Source organism: Elaeis guineensis, chromosome 7, assembly GCF_000442705.2.
Source record: "Elaeis guineensis isolate ETL-2024a chromosome 7, EG11, whole genome shotgun sequence".
NCBI lineage: Eukaryota > Viridiplantae > Streptophyta > Magnoliopsida > Arecales > Arecaceae > Elaeis > Elaeis guineensis.
In genome coordinates, this window is record NC_025999.2 from 33,667,781 (window position 1) to 33,686,116 (window position 18,336).

The 18,336-nt window shown below is 37.1% G+C and overlaps 1 protein-coding gene across 1 annotated transcript in view; it reads left to right on the forward strand.

The window, feature by feature from the left end:
• LOC105048902 (pleiotropic drug resistance protein 2) overlaps window positions 1-17,025 on the forward strand; it is a 30,293-nt gene extending 13,268 nt beyond the window's left edge. The window contains exons 8-21 of the mRNA XM_010928381.4: window positions 2,095-2,995; window positions 3,142-3,302; window positions 3,518-3,621; window positions 3,796-3,961; window positions 4,046-4,180; window positions 7,192-7,340; window positions 8,026-8,358; window positions 9,726-10,016; window positions 10,122-10,205; window positions 11,422-11,555; window positions 11,638-11,865; window positions 12,584-12,755; window positions 16,103-16,357; window positions 16,441-17,025. Coding sequence (XP_010926683.1) covers window positions 2,095-2,995; window positions 3,142-3,302; window positions 3,518-3,621; window positions 3,796-3,961; window positions 4,046-4,180; window positions 7,192-7,340; window positions 8,026-8,358; window positions 9,726-10,016; window positions 10,122-10,205; window positions 11,422-11,555; window positions 11,638-11,865; window positions 12,584-12,755; window positions 16,103-16,357; window positions 16,441-16,710 — 3,383 coding nt within the window. The 3' untranslated portion in view covers window positions 16,711-17,025. The remainder of the gene's footprint in view (window positions 1-2,094; window positions 2,996-3,141; window positions 3,303-3,517; window positions 3,622-3,795; window positions 3,962-4,045; window positions 4,181-7,191; window positions 7,341-8,025; window positions 8,359-9,725; window positions 10,017-10,121; window positions 10,206-11,421; window positions 11,556-11,637; window positions 11,866-12,583; window positions 12,756-16,102; window positions 16,358-16,440) is intronic.
• Window positions 17,026-18,336: the final 1,311 nt, after the last annotated feature.

Sequence of the window (18,336 nt, forward strand, 5' to 3'; positions counted from 1 at the left end):
TTGATCAAGATCCAACAGCCTTGATTGATAAATCGTGGACTCATTGAAGATTCATCAGATTTCCACTCGAGAATATTTGTCAATGTTATGAAGATAGTAAGATTGCTTATGCTGGGTCTGAAGTATTATTTACAAGTATAGCAGTCAAGGAGCTTCTGGTTCCCATAAAGAAGAAAGTTAAGCCGTTCCAAAGAAGCCTCTAGTTGATAAGAAGCCTCCAGCTCCTACCATCATATGGCCTTTAGTCTTTAAAGTTAGTCAATTTGAGAAAGAATATTATATCTTAACCCATGTCAATTCATCAGGAGCCAAAATTTTCAAGCTGGGGAATTTGATGCAACCGTGGATCACCATATTTATTATCTGTATAAACCAAGGATCCAGATGCCCAGAAAGAAGTCTTATTAGAGCAACCTATGTGATGGAAGATCATCAAAGATGAAAAGTCAATATTTTGAAGTACATATCCAGCCGCATTGGAAAAGGCAGTCTAATGTATATTAGTCCAAATGGAAGCTTCACTAGCATCATCATAATTCAAATTATCATATAAAGTCACTTCCATGATGTCCAGCATCGGGTTAGCTTTCCAACGCATGTTGAGTCACTCAAAATGGAGGTTAGATGAGGAAGCTATGGATGATTTTATCAATGATGTGTCAGTGCTGGTGAACTTTAATAAGATTACGAAAATGCCATTATCCAGCTGCATTACAAAAGGCAATCTGATGCATATCGGTCCAAATGCAAGCTTCACTGGCATCGGCATAATTCAAATTTTCATCTAATTCCACTTCCATGTTGTCTAGCATCAAGATAGCTTCCCAATACATGTTGAATCATGCAAAATGGAGGTTAGATGAGGAAGTTTTGAATGATTTTATTGAAGATGTGTCCGTGCCGGTGAACTTCTAGAAAATTATGAAATGCCATTCAACAGCCCATAATTTATAGAATGATTCTTCTTTTATTTGTGCAAATTCTTTATTCATCTTTCTTTTACAAACTCATGTTAGATGAGCTATAAGTTCAGTAGGAATTAGGAATCTATTTTTAGCTGGTTATTTATTATTTTTCTCTTCAACCTTTTATGACATTTATATCCCATCGGAAGTAGGAAAGGTTATTGGCTTTAGGAGATCTCTCCTGTAAACAAACAGCTAGTTACACTCTATTGACATCAAGTAACCATCAATATAGTTATGAAGATTTTTCTTCAATTTGCTGCTTGGGGTGATTCCTTGCTTGCTGTGGTGTGAGACCGTGATAACAAGAGAGGTGACCAGTGTGAGGCTGGAAGCTTCAAGCATTCGGTGGAGAACTTGGAGGTTAGAGACCAAGGATCCTTAAGGAGTTGGCATGAGGCCATCCATTATCTCTTCTTATTTTCTGCTTTTAGTTCAAGTTTCTTCTATTCTAATTTAATTTCATGCAGGTTTGCTTACATCAAACCTTGGATAAGAAACCATCGTTAATGGTTTCAGCTACAATTATCAGGACATCTGGACAATCTTTGACTCACTTTTGAAATATATGGAAGAGGAGCTATAGCTACAGATTTACCAAGAAAGATGATGTGCAGCATAGGCACCATTATATAAATTTTTGTTCTAATACAATCTATTGTGCCCTCTTTGGAAAAAAAATAATCTGTTGCTTCCACACATTAGTTGACTCCTATCTGTCTGAGACAGCCATTGTTCTTTTAACATTTCAAATATGCAAAGGACCAAAAGAATCATATATCTGATGAAAGAACTGGTTCAAGGAGATACTATTAACCTGTTGATAAACATAGGAACTTTATCCATGATTGTTCCTTTTCTGTTTAGTACACAGTGCATGAGTCTTAGTTCCATTATGCTCGTTACATTGATTAACATGTTTCTTCCATTTTAAGGGCATCAGGTTTCCAAAATTTGTCATTAACTTTATTGAATGATCTTTCTCAAGAAAACCTTTCCTTGACATAATTTCTCAGTGAAGTTAATGATTTTATTTTCTTTTCAGTTTTGCATGGGGATTCTTGATGTACGGTTGTCTTTGACCTATCTCTATAAGCTCATTCTGAGTCTCTTTATTGTTTCCTTGCAGGAGAAATGTTGGCTGGACCTGCAAGGGCACTATTCATGGATGAAATATCTACTGGACTTGATAGTTCTACCACTTTTCAGATTATTAAGTTCCTTAGGCAGATGGTTCATGTCATGGATGGAACAGTGATCATTTCCCTTCTTCAACCTGCACCTGAGACATTTGAACTTTTTGATGATGTTGTTCTTTTATCCGAGGGACAAACAGTCTACCAAGGTCCTCGTGACAACGTTCTTGAGTTCTTTGAATCTGTCGGTTTCAAATGTCCTGAAAGAAAAGGAGTAGCAGACTTCCTTCAAGAGGTAACATCGAAAAAGGATCAAGAGCAGTACTGGTTTAACAGGAACCAAACTTACCGGTATATCTCAGTTGCTGAGTTTGCACAGTTGTTCAAGTCGTTTCATATTGGGCAGAAGCTTTCAGAAGATCTCAAAATTCCTTATGATAAATCTAAAACACATCCTGCTGCATTGGCAACAGAAAGATATGGCATCTCTAACTGGGATCTCCTCAAAGCATGTTTAGCAAGGGAGTGGTTACTAATGAAACACAACTCATTTGTCTACATATTTAAGACCTCACAGATAACTGTTCTGTCACTAATAGCCATGACCGTGTTTCTGAGAACAGAAATGCACCATGAAACAATTTCTGATGGTAACAAGTACTATGGTGCGCTATTTTTCAGTTTGATTAATGTGATGTTCAATGGATTTGGAGAGATGGCAATGACTGTTATGAAGCTCCCAGTGTTCTATAAACAAAGAGATTTCTTGTTTTTCCCTCCCTGGGCTTTTGGATTATCAGTTTGGCTCCTCAAGATTCCTATCTCCATATTAGAATCGGGAATATGGGTTATTATTACATATTATGTGATTGGTTTTGCACCTGCTGCCAGCCGGTAAGCACTTCAAAGTTTCTCCCTGTGTTCTATTACAAGTTGTCATCTTTTACGTTGTACAGGAAGATCTATTCTTCATCTTTTTGTGATGATATAGCATATAGATTATAGTGGACAATAAGTTGAAAGTCTTCCAATTTTCTCAGGTTCTTTCGACAGTTGTTGGCATTCTTCTTTATTCATCAAATGGCACTCTCTCTGTTTCGCTTCATTGGTGCTGCTGCAAGAACAATGATTATATCCAATACAGCTGGGACTTTTTCTGTGCTTGTTGTTTTTGTGCTTGGAGGATTTGTCATCTCAAAAGGTACATATCATTTGTAACAAATAAGTCCTTGTTTTGTTTCCCTTTTAAAAATGTAATATTTTTCAGTATATTTATAAGAAGCATTTTCATTTCTCATCACCCATTAGTTCTACAGAAAAGCTTAACATTTGATGTTATGCCACTGATTTGGTTTTTTACTAGTAACCTTGATGGTGGATCATATTCTGCTTTGTTCTTTTTATGTCTGTGAGCAGATGATATCCAGTCATGGTGGATATGGGGTTACTGGATTTCTCCTATGATGTATGGGCAGAATGCTGTAGCTATCAATGAATTCCTTGCTCACAGATGGAGCAAGGTAATTTTTTCCTTTTCCTATTATGTACTCCTTTATGTCTGAATGCTATAGTTATGCTTGTGTCATTTTTCTGCTTGTAGGATGCTGATGTACCTAGAGTATGTAAACTAGGATTTGATTCTCAATGCTAGGCCATATTCCAATTTTACATGCTTTTGCTTTTCTCTGTTACAGCCGAACAACGATTCCAGTATTGATGCACCAACAATAGGAAAGGCATTTCTTAAATCTAGAGGCTTGTTTATGAATGACTATTGGTATTGGCTTGCTGTTGGTGCCCTTTTTGGGTTTTCTCTTCTGTTCAATGCATTGTTTATCCTAGCACTAACTTACTTGAATCGTAAGTCATCGCTTTTTATTTATTATTCCAAGTTTTCTGGTGCTTGGTTAAGACTCTCACATCTACAATATTTTTCTATTGTAGCTATTGTAAATTCTCAAACTGTCATAATTGAGGAGGATTCGGATGGTAAAAGTAAAAAGAGCTCAACATCAATTGCACAAGAGATGTCTGAATTTACAGAGAGTGGAAGAGCATCTACTATGCCTGTTATTGCAGGTTCGCTGATCACACTTTGATTTAGATAGTATTTCATTCTTTATACTATCTTGGACATGCAGTTTAAAGCTAACCCTTGATGATCAAATGCCAAATGAAGTTGGAATGAAGCAACTATTTGAATACTTAAGCAATAATAATTTAAGTCATTTGAGTAATATGAGTACAAAAATAAAAATATTTGGTCCATATGGCTAGAGGGTTGGCCTTGGTGTAATGGTAGCGTTGTTCTATTCTGACCTGGGTGTTATGGGTTTGAAAAATGGAAATAGCCTTTTGCACATTGGGGGAAGGTTGCATATGTCTGATCCTCCTAAGACCCCTTGTGGTAGTAGCTTCATGCTCTGGGATGCTCTTTGTAGAGGGTGGGCCTTGGCATAATGGTAAGTTTTCTCCACTATTACCTAGGTATCATGTGTTCGAAACACAGAAAGAGTCTATCCATAGTTGGATTTTAGGTATTTTACATGCAGATTTCAAAATAATTTTGAATTTACGCAGTGGAAGTCAAGATTAAAACAGTTTTAATCCTACGCATGCATAGATCAAAATCTTATACCTATTGGTCTAGTTCATATGATGAAAAATAAGACATAAAGCATCTGATTTAGAGATTAAAAATTTATTTATGATCGAATCACATACCTGAATCGCAGAACCCCTTCTCGAATCCGAACCTGTGGATGCCTTGAGGTTCTGATGTAGCCGCGCACGTGCCCGACCTCTATGGGTATCCATACAAGACCGGATCTGATCAGAGGCTTTATGTTTTTTTCGGGGTGTTAGCTCTCTTGCAAAAAACGCTTCCTTGATGGTTGAACAGGATCTGCTTCAATCTCCAAAATAATCTCAAGAAAGAAGAAAACAAGGTGTAAGAGGAAGAAGACTTGGAGAGGAGAGAACCTTTCTCTTTTTCTCCCTCAAATTTTCCCATGCCCCCAAAGAGAACCCATGTCCAAAAGAAGGTTTTCAGATACTTGTCCACGTCCTAAAGCCTGTCTATTTAAATAGGAGGCGTCCAAGGGTGATAAGGCTAGAGTTTGTGTAAGATTAGGTTTGATAGGAGCAAATCTAATCAAACTAGGAGTCTTGTTTTGATCTAATCAAAACCAGATCAAATCAGATTTGATCTCAACCAAAATTGGACATAAGAGAGGTGGTGTGGAGGTGCTTGGGCTGGTCCAACCACATGCCAAATCAGATTTGGTATTGGTCTTAGGTGGTGCAAAAAGAGAGATGGCGCCAAGGAGAAATCCTAATCCAACTAGAATTCATTTGTTTGCTGATTTAAATTCAATTTAAATTTGATTTAATCCTAACTACTTTAGGATTAGTTGGCAACCAAATTAAGTTAATTCATAGTCCAATTAAGAACTCAATTAAATCTAGATTAAATCCTAATCTAATTAGGAAATTGATTCAATCAAGTCCTAGTCAAAGTAGGAATTGTTCTCCTTATGCAATTGGATTATCTCATAAATCAATTAGGCTTGATCTAATCAAATCCAAACCAATCTAAATTGAATCTAATTCAATTAGATCTGATTTGAATCCCATAGCTCAATCAGATTGAGCCAAACAGCAATTTAATTGCTTATTGATCCTTCTACAATTCACTAATACTTAATGAATTTTTTAATTACAAATTTTGTATTGGATTAATCATCAATGACATTAATAATTAAATCCTATTGCAATTTATAATCACAACTCAACCATCTAATCAGTCAGAAATCTCTATTGTGTGTGACCTCATAGGTTCTATTATATCTGGTAGTGAGATATATCATGATCTCTATCATAGTATCATTGAAACTCTTTTTAATAGATCGAAACGGTTCTAATCTCACTCAACAAGGATTGTCGATTCAGAACAATCTTAGTGAGCTCTCACAATTCATCAGTAACACCTAGCAGTATATAGTGGCAACCCAACAGAATAAAAATGATGAACCTCTAGGTGCAGTTACCGTGTGATTCAGTCTCTCTATCGTGAATCCTGATCAGATGACAGGTTATGGATAAATCATCAAATTTCAACATCTATCATATGTAAATTCAATTAGCTCGAGTCCAACTGTGATTCTCATAAATTTTTTTTTCCATTAATCACACTGTTATGGCCATAGACTTAAGGGCTCAGCCTCTCAAATCCCATAGGACTACTTCTTTCTGCTAAGATGGATACATCTCATCTAGATGCGCATCCTGCTCTCACAGTAGGTCAACTATCGTCAACATCCATTACAAGGACTCATTGAGTCAATGTTTCTATGTAATCAAACTTCAGCAGCCTCATTTTGAGCAGTTGTGGTACCGCAGGTCAAAGGACTATTCACACAACTGCAGCATTCAGAAAGTTACTAATGAGTGAGCAGACATCCATGTGACTTCTCATGTTGGTCATGCTCAGTGCTAGTTATTCTCTAACAACTACCCGCATTCTCGCTTCAGAGTTCCTACACTACAGACTCGAGACTCATCTGTCCGAAGGAAGCGATCTGTGCACCAGTCTATTTGGATCAATCAGTGTCCCCATGATAATCCTACGATCAGGAGCAATTTAGGAATTAACCATCAATGACACATGTCTCAAATTTTCAACTATTTGAGAATGTATGTCATCATCTTGTTAATCGCTTGGACGATTCATGGACACATACACAACATGAATAGAAATAAACTGTCCGTCAAGTACAAAATCATGTCCTAGAAATATGATGTGCGTTAGCTAAGATTGGTTTCTAGCGCATACATCCAACAATCCACACATAGGGTAAGGCTATATATATCTGACTCTCTCCAAACCCTGTAGTTCCATATGGCTGATGAAACCAAGTTAAGTATGGAGATAAGTCAGTTCCTTATTGGGTCCATTCATGTAATGGTCCCTTTTACTTTTGTTTTAGCTCTCTGCAGTTACTTAAGAGTTTACATGGATACTTATGTCATCTTTTTACTGGATGTTTTATCATCTATTAGTTTTATATATTCTGTTGTTGTTACTGCAGATGCTACTAATGTAGCTATGACTGCGAAGAGGAACAGTTCTGAGATTGCAAATAATGCAGATCGTCCAGCTAGGAGAGGAATGGTTTTGCCTTTCCAGCCTCTTTCTCTTGCTTTCAACCATGTGAATTACTATGTGGACATGCCTGCTGTAAGTCAGTAATCCTAACACACTACCAAATATTCCAAGAATTTTCATTCTCTGCGCTTCTGCCTACATTTCCACTTTCTTGTCTTATAAATCTGTTGATTTGTGATTATTCCTAGGTACTTTTACAAAATGTTTTCTTTTCTACACATGCATTTTACCCAGTTTGTGCCTGCTTAATGGTTGTAAGAGGACCCTTTTATTTGTCACAAGAGAGAGAGAAGTTCTTGAGAAAGGATTGTTCGTGACTGCAATGTTTAAATACAGTTTCCGATTGTCGACAAGTTGAGAAATGGACTAGAATGGGATGGGACATCCACCATCCCAAGCGTCGGGATGCAGAGCGTATCATTCCGTGGATATACCGGGATGGTCCTATCCCATGGTATTTAAAATCTTGTCGACTACTTGAACAAAAACATGATGAAACAAGCATTGTGAAATTTGTAAATTTTGTTTAAGAAGTTATGCCTTGCTTACTGCTTTATATTAGACATCAAGGCCACTGAATTGTCAATTGATTTCCAATAGGCTATATCTTTTCTTGTGTAAAGGGATTTGAGAACAGTCATTGCACTCTACCAGAAAAAACCCTTCTGTCGCTTTTGTGCTTAATTCTGACTACTGTGGTTGTCAAAGTGCAATGCAAAAAAAGAAATCTCATGCTTATATTTCTCTACTTTATCAGGAGATGAAAAGTCAAGGAGTTGAAGAAAATCGTTTGCAATTACTATGTGATGTAAGTGGTGCTTTCAGACCTGGTGTTCTGACAGCATTAGTTGGTGTCAGTGGAGCTGGAAAGACTACATTGATGGATGTCTTGGCAGGAAGGAAAACTGGTGGTTATATTGAAGGAAGTATCAGCATTTCTGGTTACCCTAAAAAGCAAGAGACGTTTGCTCGGGTTAGTGGCTACTGTGAACAGAATGATATTCATTCACCATATGTCACTGTTTACGAAGCACTTGTTTACTCAGCTTGGCTGCGTCTTTCCCCAGATGTTGAACAAAAAACAAGGAAGGCATGTTTCTTTGCTCCTTGGCTTTTGCACTTATCTTTCTTTTCAAAGTTGGTAGATAGTCCATTTTATGCTTTATCAAATATAACATCAATCTTATTTCATGAATGGAAATTTCCAATTTGTGCATAATTTATATCTACATTCCGTGCTCTCTATGTAATCCCTACCATTATTCTGTGTTCTTTCATGGGATATACAATTTGCATTTTTTTTATACTTCTTTGATCATTGTCTAAATTTGTTGAGAGTGCATATTCACTATCCATCACATGTAGTTTTTAGCAACAATTAGCTCAAAACTTGTTTTATAACATCAACGTCTATGAAGCACGAAATAAATAAGGGATAATAAATATATCTTGAAAAATGTAGGATACAATACAGCAAGAACACATCAAGGCATATGTGTGTGTGTGTGTGTGTATTGTCTGTGTGTATATGTATGTATGTTATATTTATACATATGTATATATGTATGTATAAAATACATACACGTGCACATACACAAAATACATATGTATGTATTTAAAATAGTATTCATAAAGTGTAGTAGGCATTCAAAATAACATAGCCCATACTTTTTGCGATAGCAAACTTTTACAAGCTTCTCATTTAGTCATTATTCTGTAGACTACAATCCTTACTTTATATTTTAAAATTAATATGATAGACTCCACATGTCACATTCCCCTCATTTTTGGATGTAGCAGGAAGTGTCTAAAAGTGTATTCAAGAATTATATGTGTTTTTTTGATTTTGAAAACTAGGATACACAGCACAAAGTATTGGACATGTATCCGAGAAGCATCTGATCAGTATCAATGTCCCACATGAATACAATATGGACATGACGTGATTTGAAGTATCTGTGCTTCCAAAATCGATATCATGTTTAATTGATATCTGACTAGCTCCGAAGGTGGTACAACGGGTTTTATTTAGGAGATATGGTACAAAATACTCGCAGAATTTCCTTTCTCATATTTCCCATATGATACTCAATGTCTTGCCCTAGGCAGGGAGCATGTCGATGAAGCTGTAATTTTCTTGCTTCATGCAGCAACCTAGGGAAAGGACTATCCTGGCTATACCATAAATTGGAAGATTAATGCTTGTGGATTATCTGAACTTTCTATTCATGCAGAGTAGGTTTATAATTGATATATTTATTTCGATCATGTATCACTATCCGAACACTACCATAGATATTCTTGCTCAAAGTGGTCTAGAAAATAATTTTTTCATGATTATATTACCCATTACATGATAAATATGTAATTAAACTTCTAGATATCTTATTATATCCTTTTCTTTCTTCCTTACTCAGACAAGCTTAACTCCAAAGTTTTTGTTTTCTCGTAATCTAGATGTTTGTAGAGGAGATTATGGAGTTAGTTGAGCTTGATCCATTGAGAGATGCATTGGTGGGCCTTCCAGGGGTTGACGGTTTATCTACTGAACAGCGAAAGAGGCTTACTATTGCTGTAGAATTGGTCTCTAATCCATCCATTATCTTCATGGATGAGCCAACATCTGGCCTTGATGCTAGAGCTGCAGCTATTGTTATGCGGACAGTCAGGAATACAGTGGATACCGGTCGAACTGTTGTGTGCACAATCCACCAACCAAGCATAGATATTTTTGAGTCTTTTGATGAGGTTCCTGGTCCTTACTTATAACATCATGCGACATCTGGTCTTTCTTACTGTTGTAGAACTGAAAAACATTCTGGGGAAGCCTGATGACACGGTTCTTTTTTCCAGTTACTGTTGATGAAGAGGGGAGGACAAGTCATATATGCTGGAGAACTTGGTCGCCATTCTCACAAGCTTATAGAATATTTTGAAGTGAGTTTTATTTTCCATAGTACACAATAATTAAACTTAGATTTCTAATGACAAATTAATCTTAGTTTTCTAATGATGTCTCATTTGATGAGGGATTGCAGAAATATGTAAGTCATATTTTGTAGTTTTAGGCAATTATTATTTTCTGCACCTCTGTGCTCAGGTTACTTCATTGTTGAATTTTTGTAATGAGGAAAACCATAAAGTACCCAAATTTCTTATAATTGCATGCCATGATTCATTGTTTTATCAAGGTTCACTGTCTCGGTATTGGACCCTATGCCAGTACCATCCTTATACATTATTGATATGTTGTATGCAGTACAGATCAGTATGACAGTGTCAGTGCGGTATGGTACGGTATACCGATATGGTATTGGTATAGTACGATATGCCCCATATGGGGCAGTATGGGACAGTATAGCAAACATTGATTTTTATTGTCATAACACCATAGAGTTTTATTTTGGAACAGGTTCTACTTTAATTATATTATGATTTATTTATAGACCAAATTCTTGGGAACATTAAAAATGGCAGAATGGGTTCCTTATGGCCCAAGTGAAAGATCCAGCATCATATTCTCGAAAATAGCCTTTCATACATAGTGGAGTTTAGTTTGTTTAGGAGTCAGTTTTCTGGGTTGAATCTCTCTGTTACAAATTCACTTCACAGAAAGTGTGTTTTCTCTTTTATTTGGAGTTCTGCTGCTTCTTTTTTTCTACTATGTTCAAATTAATATATTTCCTTCTTCCACTCTTCTTACTTTGCTTTCTAGTATCCTTTTTAGAGCATTCTAGAAAGTCCAGTTGCATCACACTATGTGTGCAACTCTGAGCTGAAGTCAAGTGGTAAATTGATTGGCTTTTTTGGGTCTCCAGTTTCTTTCTCTGGTAGGTTGGGTTTCTCATTTCTGGTTAGGGAATATGCATGGATTCAGTTTTTTTATCTTCGATTTGCTCTTGATATATGGAATGATACACAATAAGGACTTAAATATATGCCCCGAATCTTTATCAAAAAAAAAAAAAAAAAAAGCCCCGAATCTAGTGATGCTCTCTTGTCGCCTTTAAATTTCAAGATTAAAATTCATATCATGGTACATTTTACCATAAAATGTCATAGAAATGACAGTGGCATACACTGTCCGATTGATTGTAATTCCATAGATTCCAGATCCAATTTGCATCAACTTACCAAGAAAATTCTCCTATAGGCAATTCCAGGTGTTCCCAAAATTACTGAAGGTTATAATCCTGCAACATGGATGCTGGAAGTAAGTGCCCCTTCAGTTGAGGCTCGCATGAATGTGGACTTTGCTGAAATTTATTCCCGTTCCTCTCTTTATCAGTAAGTGGATGATTTATTATTTGTTGTAAGCAAACTTATACTAAAGTCAGTCATTCACGTTCCTTTTCTTGATATTATTCAGGAGAAATCAGGAACTTATCAAGGAACTGAGCATTCCTGCACCAAGTTCCATGGATCTTTCCTTTCCTACCAAGTACTCCCAGAGCTTTATTACTCAGTGCATGGCTTGTTTCTGGAAGCAGCACTGGTCTTACTGGAGAAACCCACAGTATAATGCCATCCGGTTCTTCATGACACTCATAATTGGCCTTCTGTTTGGTACAATTTTTTGGAAGAAGGGTAAAAAAACGTAAGTTGTGAAGCTCTTTCTCTTTTGTCAAAGTTGATGCAGCTTCTTAACAGTTTTCTGTGATAAACAATATTAAGAGGAAATGCTATATATTGCAGAAAAATGACTATTTCAAACAAATGAGACCCATCTGTTTCAATTTTAAATATACATATTTTGACTTGCAATGATAAGCATAATAAAATGAAAGTGATTACCCTATTTATTGAGCTACCAGTTAGCATTTGTGAGCGACTGGTTGTCATTTTCTGAAACTAAATAATATCTTTCTTGTTGAAAAAATTAAGGAAGACCATTCTAGAATGTCTTGGCCTATAAAATCAATGACTGAGCCCTTCAGTTTTAGTATTTGCTTAAATTTTCCTTCAAAGGTTCATATCCGCTGGCATATGTTGCTCTCATAATGGCCTTCCTTTGACTAATCTTTTTTTTGCAACATCCTTTCAAAATTTTATCTCCGTCTTCTCTCAGATCTTCAACCAAACGCTTATTACCATCATTGAGTTTAGCATTGATTGCATGTGCAGCAACCACCTAGTTGTTCATCCTTCAGTTTTATTCAGCCGGTTACAAAACGATTCTGAAGTCAACCATGTGAACACTGTTTATTTTTAACTTCTTCAGTGTTGTTTGCATCTGTAATGTGTAATCTTCTGTGCAGTGTCAGAATTATGCATATTCTCTGATTCCAAGTGCATTTTTCTTTTCACCTAAACAGAAGCAACCAACAAGACCTGCTCAATCTACTTGGAGCCATATATGCAGCTGTTTTCTTCCTGGGAGCCTCCGTCGCTACCACAGTGCAGCCTGTTGTGGCTGTTGAGAGGACAGTATTCTACCGTGAAAGAGCAGCAGGCATGTACTCACCATTGTCCTATGCATTTGCTCAAGTAAGTCTACAACCCTCATTAATTTCTTGATGCATGATATATTATGGCAAAGTAATTGTGTCTCACTCTTTCTGATTTTTCAAGTTGTTACTTCTCTATCATACCTGGAACTTCCTATCAAAAGAAACAAGGGAAGCAATTTGATAGCCTAAAATCTGGTGGGTGAATAATCTAATATAAGAGTATATGTCATTTCAATATTTTTAACTTCCATCTAAATTTTATTTACAGTGTAGTGCTTCCAAAGCCTATTGAAATTGCAAAAGAATTAGGTCTAAGATTTCAAAAAATAGTAGATTTAGAACACATTTTAGAAGTGCACAAAGAAACTGTCAACAAAAAGTATCATGGGACTTCCCTCTTGAACATGCATTCTCCTAGCAAACTTACCTTTATAACTTGAAGGGACTGTACTGCTCTCTTCTTTAAGCAGACTTAGTGACCCAAGGAAAGGCAAAGCAATCCAAACCGAACGATTCGGGCCATACCCAGTTGAACCAATCAATAATCAGAATGGCTTGGGTAGTCAGGTCAGTTCGGCCCTTTAAATTCTTCCAACACCCCCTCCCCCCCACCCCCACAAATCAAAACCCTAGGCTGTCCTCTCTCCCTCCATCCATCTCTCTCTCTCTCTCACCCCCCCTTCTCCCCTCCATCTTCATTGCTTGGATGCTCTCACTGGTATCGCCATGAATAGGAAGTGGAGCTGCTTGAGGAGTCAACAAGGTAGACACTAAAGGCTAGACATGGTGGCGCTAAGGCCCGATAGGGCATGGTGCATCTTGTTGCTGACCATTGGCTGCTTCCTCCACTCATCCCTCCATGGGAAGAACTCCCCCAACTGAGGAAGTCCTATCTCCCCCTCCCTTCTTCACTTCCTCTCTCCCTTCTCTCTCTCTCCATCTCTCCCTATTTCGATATATCCTGTAATGGCACAATATAGATCCTTATCATCCTATGCCGGTTGCCAGCTAGTATGAGCCTCGATATCATTTTGGGGGCTTATAGCGGCCGGCAAACCTTGCACAATACCTTTTAAGCTTACTAATAATGCCTTCTATTGGCATTCATGGTTGAAGTTCTTGTCATAATAATTGCATTTCCTTGAACACAATCCCTTTAGGCATGTTATGAGCGCCTTCCATGTGGTTGGAGTTGAAGTTTTCATCATGTTCATAGATATAACTATTCTTCTTTTGTGCATCTATTAGTATTAATGCTTTTCAATAAGCATATTGTCTATTTCTTGTGGGAGATTAAGGAAAGGATCGACTAAAACCATAATTCCTATCAATAAGTTCATATTGGGCTGATAATGCAGGTAAGGGACCTTGTTGGATTGTGTTCCCACATAAGAACAAAGTACAATAGCAGAAACTTGAACTAGAAGTAGGAAATTAATTGAAGACGGGATAATTGATGGCCTTATGCCAAGTCATGAAAGCAAGGTTCGTGGAATAGATACCATGACCCATACCGGTTGGCTTTCAATACATATATTGTAGGTTTGTACTATGCCATGCTAGAGCGTACCGAAATAAAGAGAGGGAAGAGGAAGAGAAAAAAAGGATAGAGAGGGAAGGAGAGGAAGAAGGGGTTGAGGAAGGAGAGGGAGGGGGAGAGAGGGATTGATTGCTTGAGAGAGAGAGAGATCTTATTGGCCACACCTTCCTTGCCTCTAATGTTGCGACTCGCTATCTCAAAGACCCTTGTAGATAGGCAGTAGTGACGATGATACCAATGCTGGCGCTACAGAGATCTTGTGTATTCTCAGCATCATCAATGGCAGTCAAGGTTGTTGCTTGGGGAGTATGGAGTTGGCGGCAGAGGAGACAATGGATAATGGAACAATCATCAGAGGAGGGTGCAACGGCGAGCCTCTTTTTTTCTCTTCTCATCTTTCTTCCTTTTCATCGGGTGGAGCCATTGTTGAAGAGGGTGAGGATGGATGGCTCCAATGGTAGCTAGGGTTCTTGGAGTGTAGAGATGGATGAGGATGAAGCATGCTGATCAAGTTGGAGAAGGAGACATCAATGCAGAAGGCCAGCACTGATGCCACCTAGCTGTGCCCCTACATCAGGGGGGAGAGAGAGAGAGAGAGCCTTGAAGGCTCTTAAAGTGTCGGAACACATGGGGAGAACCTAGAAGGCTTTTGAAGCATCGAACCGTGATGGAGAGCCACAAAGTTAAATGAGAGGGGTGGAGGGAGCTTATTATAAGCGAACTAAAGAGATTTAGAAATTATGGTAGTTTTTCAGCAACTACTAGGGACAAATCATCAATCTTTTCAAAGCTTAGAGAGAGAATGAATAGAAATAATAAGTACAATTTAAGGAACAAAGTGAATAAGAAAAGTGAATAGAAGAGTGTACACCCATGCACGCCCGCATGTGCGCATGCAAAGAGAGAGAGAGAGAGATAACCACCATTATTTGAATACGTACATTTTAATGCCTAGGATCCTTTCTCTTTCAAATATAGAGACTTGTCCGCTAGACCTAATAAGCTTATTGAGTTGGGTGTGTATAAGTCTGGATTGTTCTTGTAACCCTAATTAAGTTGATAATAATGTACAATGTATATGCACATGTTTGTTTATTACAAATACCATCTTCTAGATTTAGATAAAAAGAATTAAATTCAAGATGATCATAATTTGGCATCCGTGAGGTCATGGGAAACCACTTGGAGTCACAAAAAGGCAGAATATATTATCAACTATGAGCAGCCATGATGGATCGTCCCAGTCACAAATGAACCATCCAAGGTTTGGCAATTTGGCATGTTGGCTGGCATGCGTGAGCAACTTTTGATGTCAAATCCTTCAATTGGACTAATTGACTGATGGTGAATTCTCATACTGATGCTAAACAATGATATTGTTGGTAAGTATGTTTTGAGCATTATTTTTGGATGAATGGTAAGTCTAATGAATCTAATCCATCTAATGAATAGTGCTTAAGAGGTAAGATTCTATGCGAGTCCCCAGATTTCATCTCCTGGAATTCTTTTAGTTATTGTATAAAATTGTTTTATCATCTCTTTTGTGCATATATATGATTTATGACTGACATAATTTTGAGTAAATTCATGAAATACAAGTTCTATAGCATACAGAAGATCAACGTGTTCTATCACTGAAGACCCATTAAAAGGATGCAAAGTTGTCAACCTCTTGACATTCAGAATTTCCTATTGTCTCCCAAACTATACTGATATGATTTTACTTCTAGCAATTATTTTGAAAAGATTTTTTGTTCATCGATGCCTGCCAGTATTTCAGCTTGGAATGATTATGGTTCCTTTATATGACAGCCATAAAATGCATTCTTTTCTTTGGTTCACAGGTGAGCATTGAGATCGTATACATAGCAGCACAAAGTCTTATGTATACCCTGCTCCTCTTCTCAATGATTGGCTTTACCTGGCGAGCCGACAATTTCTTTTGGTTCCTCTACTTCGTTTTCATGTGCTTTATCTACTTTGTACTCTATGGTATGATGATAGTAGCACTCACTCCCAACCACAAAATTGCTGGCATTGTAACCTCCTTTTTCATCACCTTCTGGAACTTGTTTGCAGGATTCCTTATTTTTAGACCGGTAAGTGATAATTCAACTCAAGGGTAACTGATCCTCACCCAAGTCTTTACATCTAAAATATGATATTATCTTGCCTTCTGCAGTTGATTCCGGTATGGTGGAGGTGGTACTACTGGGCTTCACCCGTGGCTTGGACGATTTATGGTGTTGTGGCATCACAGCTTGGTGACAAGGAAAACCTAGTTGAGATACCTGGTGAGGCTAGTTCAACAGTGAAGGCTTACCTGAACGACAAGCTAGGCTACAAGCACAGCTTCCTTGGTTATGTCGCTCTAGCCCATGCTGGTTTTGTCCTTGTGTTCTTCCTTGTCTTTGGCTATTCTATCAAATTTCTCAACTTCCAGAAGCGGTAGGGAGCAACGACTATGAACCATGAATGTGGTAACAGTCCTGAAGTTTTTTTCATCGGTTAATGAATGAAGTGGCTTGTGGCTGATTTGCATAGCAGTTGAATGGCCATTTCCTTTCCTAATGTATGTTTATACGAGATGCTGCTGTTTTTGCATATCACGTATATTCTTTATCCAAGGGACAACTAGATTTTAGGCAACCTAGCTACGTACCTCATGTAAGTGTTACTCTACATTACAAAGATGATCATCGTGAGATGTGTATACTTCTGGTTGCGAGTGATTTGAGTTGGATGGTTTTTTTAACTCTCTTCAGAAGTTTTAGCCTGTTAAAGACATATGTGGAGATTATTGATATTATTGGACTAGTGTTTATTTTGATACAAAGTTCAGGTGGAGCCTAATCACTTCGATTAATCAAATGAAAGCAGTATAAAAGGACAAGAAAGACAATAGAAGACTAACAGCAGTACAATTAATTATATAGAAAAAGAAAAGGGTAAAAAATAGAAAAAGAATAAAGGGAACTATTTATTATGCCTTCGATCCGAAATTGTGAGCTAAGGGCTATGGCAATCATCGTATATTAATAAAAAAATTTCTTCACAAACATGTAAGACATTCTAAATACGATATCAATATATCATAGTGGAATTAATTTAAATAACTAAAAATTAAAATTTAAGTAATTAATCAATCTAATGAATAATCAAATATAAAATTTTACATCAAATAAATCTTTCCTAAAAAAATAAAATGATTATAATAAATCTAACTTCAACAATGTTGATAGTGCTAAATTTTGCCTCTACCTTTTCTTCCAAGTAATACCCACATCAATAATTAAGTATTTGAATCCGAAAAAAAAAAGAAGATAATGAGCTCGATAGTCTAATAAGTAATGAATATCTCAACTAGATATTTTTGATACTATTATAAGATATTATATTTAAAAATAAATATCATGAATAAACATAAGAATATATTTCACACTAATTTATGCAAATCAAAATTTTTCAAAAATTTATATATATATGTTGGGGGTGATTTCGTACTAGTCGAAGATATGAGGCAAGTGGAAGATCTAAACAAGTTTGGACCTTGCAATCTCACCTTTCGATCGATGAGTGGTACTATTAACCTCTTGACTTCAGCCATCGATCTTGACTTTGGCCGTCGGTCCTAATTCTAACACCAGAGAGACACCCCTACCTGTCATGTCGTCGGCTGATCTGAGGTCCCCTTATCGGGCTCGATCTGATTTGGAAATTCTGTGCCTCTTTTCAAATTCAAATGACCACGACATGATAGTTGGCCATAGAGTAGATAGAAAAGAAGATAATGGACATATCCCATTCGATAAGTCAAAGCTAACTATTTGAGCCAGCATTCCCAATGAGGCAAGAGATAACAAATATGTCTCTTCTGATAAAGCAAAAGACAATAGGCATATCTTGCCCAATAAGTCAAAGCTAACCATCTAATTCTTCTTTCTTCTCAGGGCTCTTCAGCCTTGCCTATAAATAAAGGTCACAGGAGACCCCCAAGGTATGAAAAATCTCTCTCCCAACATGCTTACTTCTTCCTATCTATTCTCCAGAGATCTAACTTGAGTATCGGAGGGTTTTC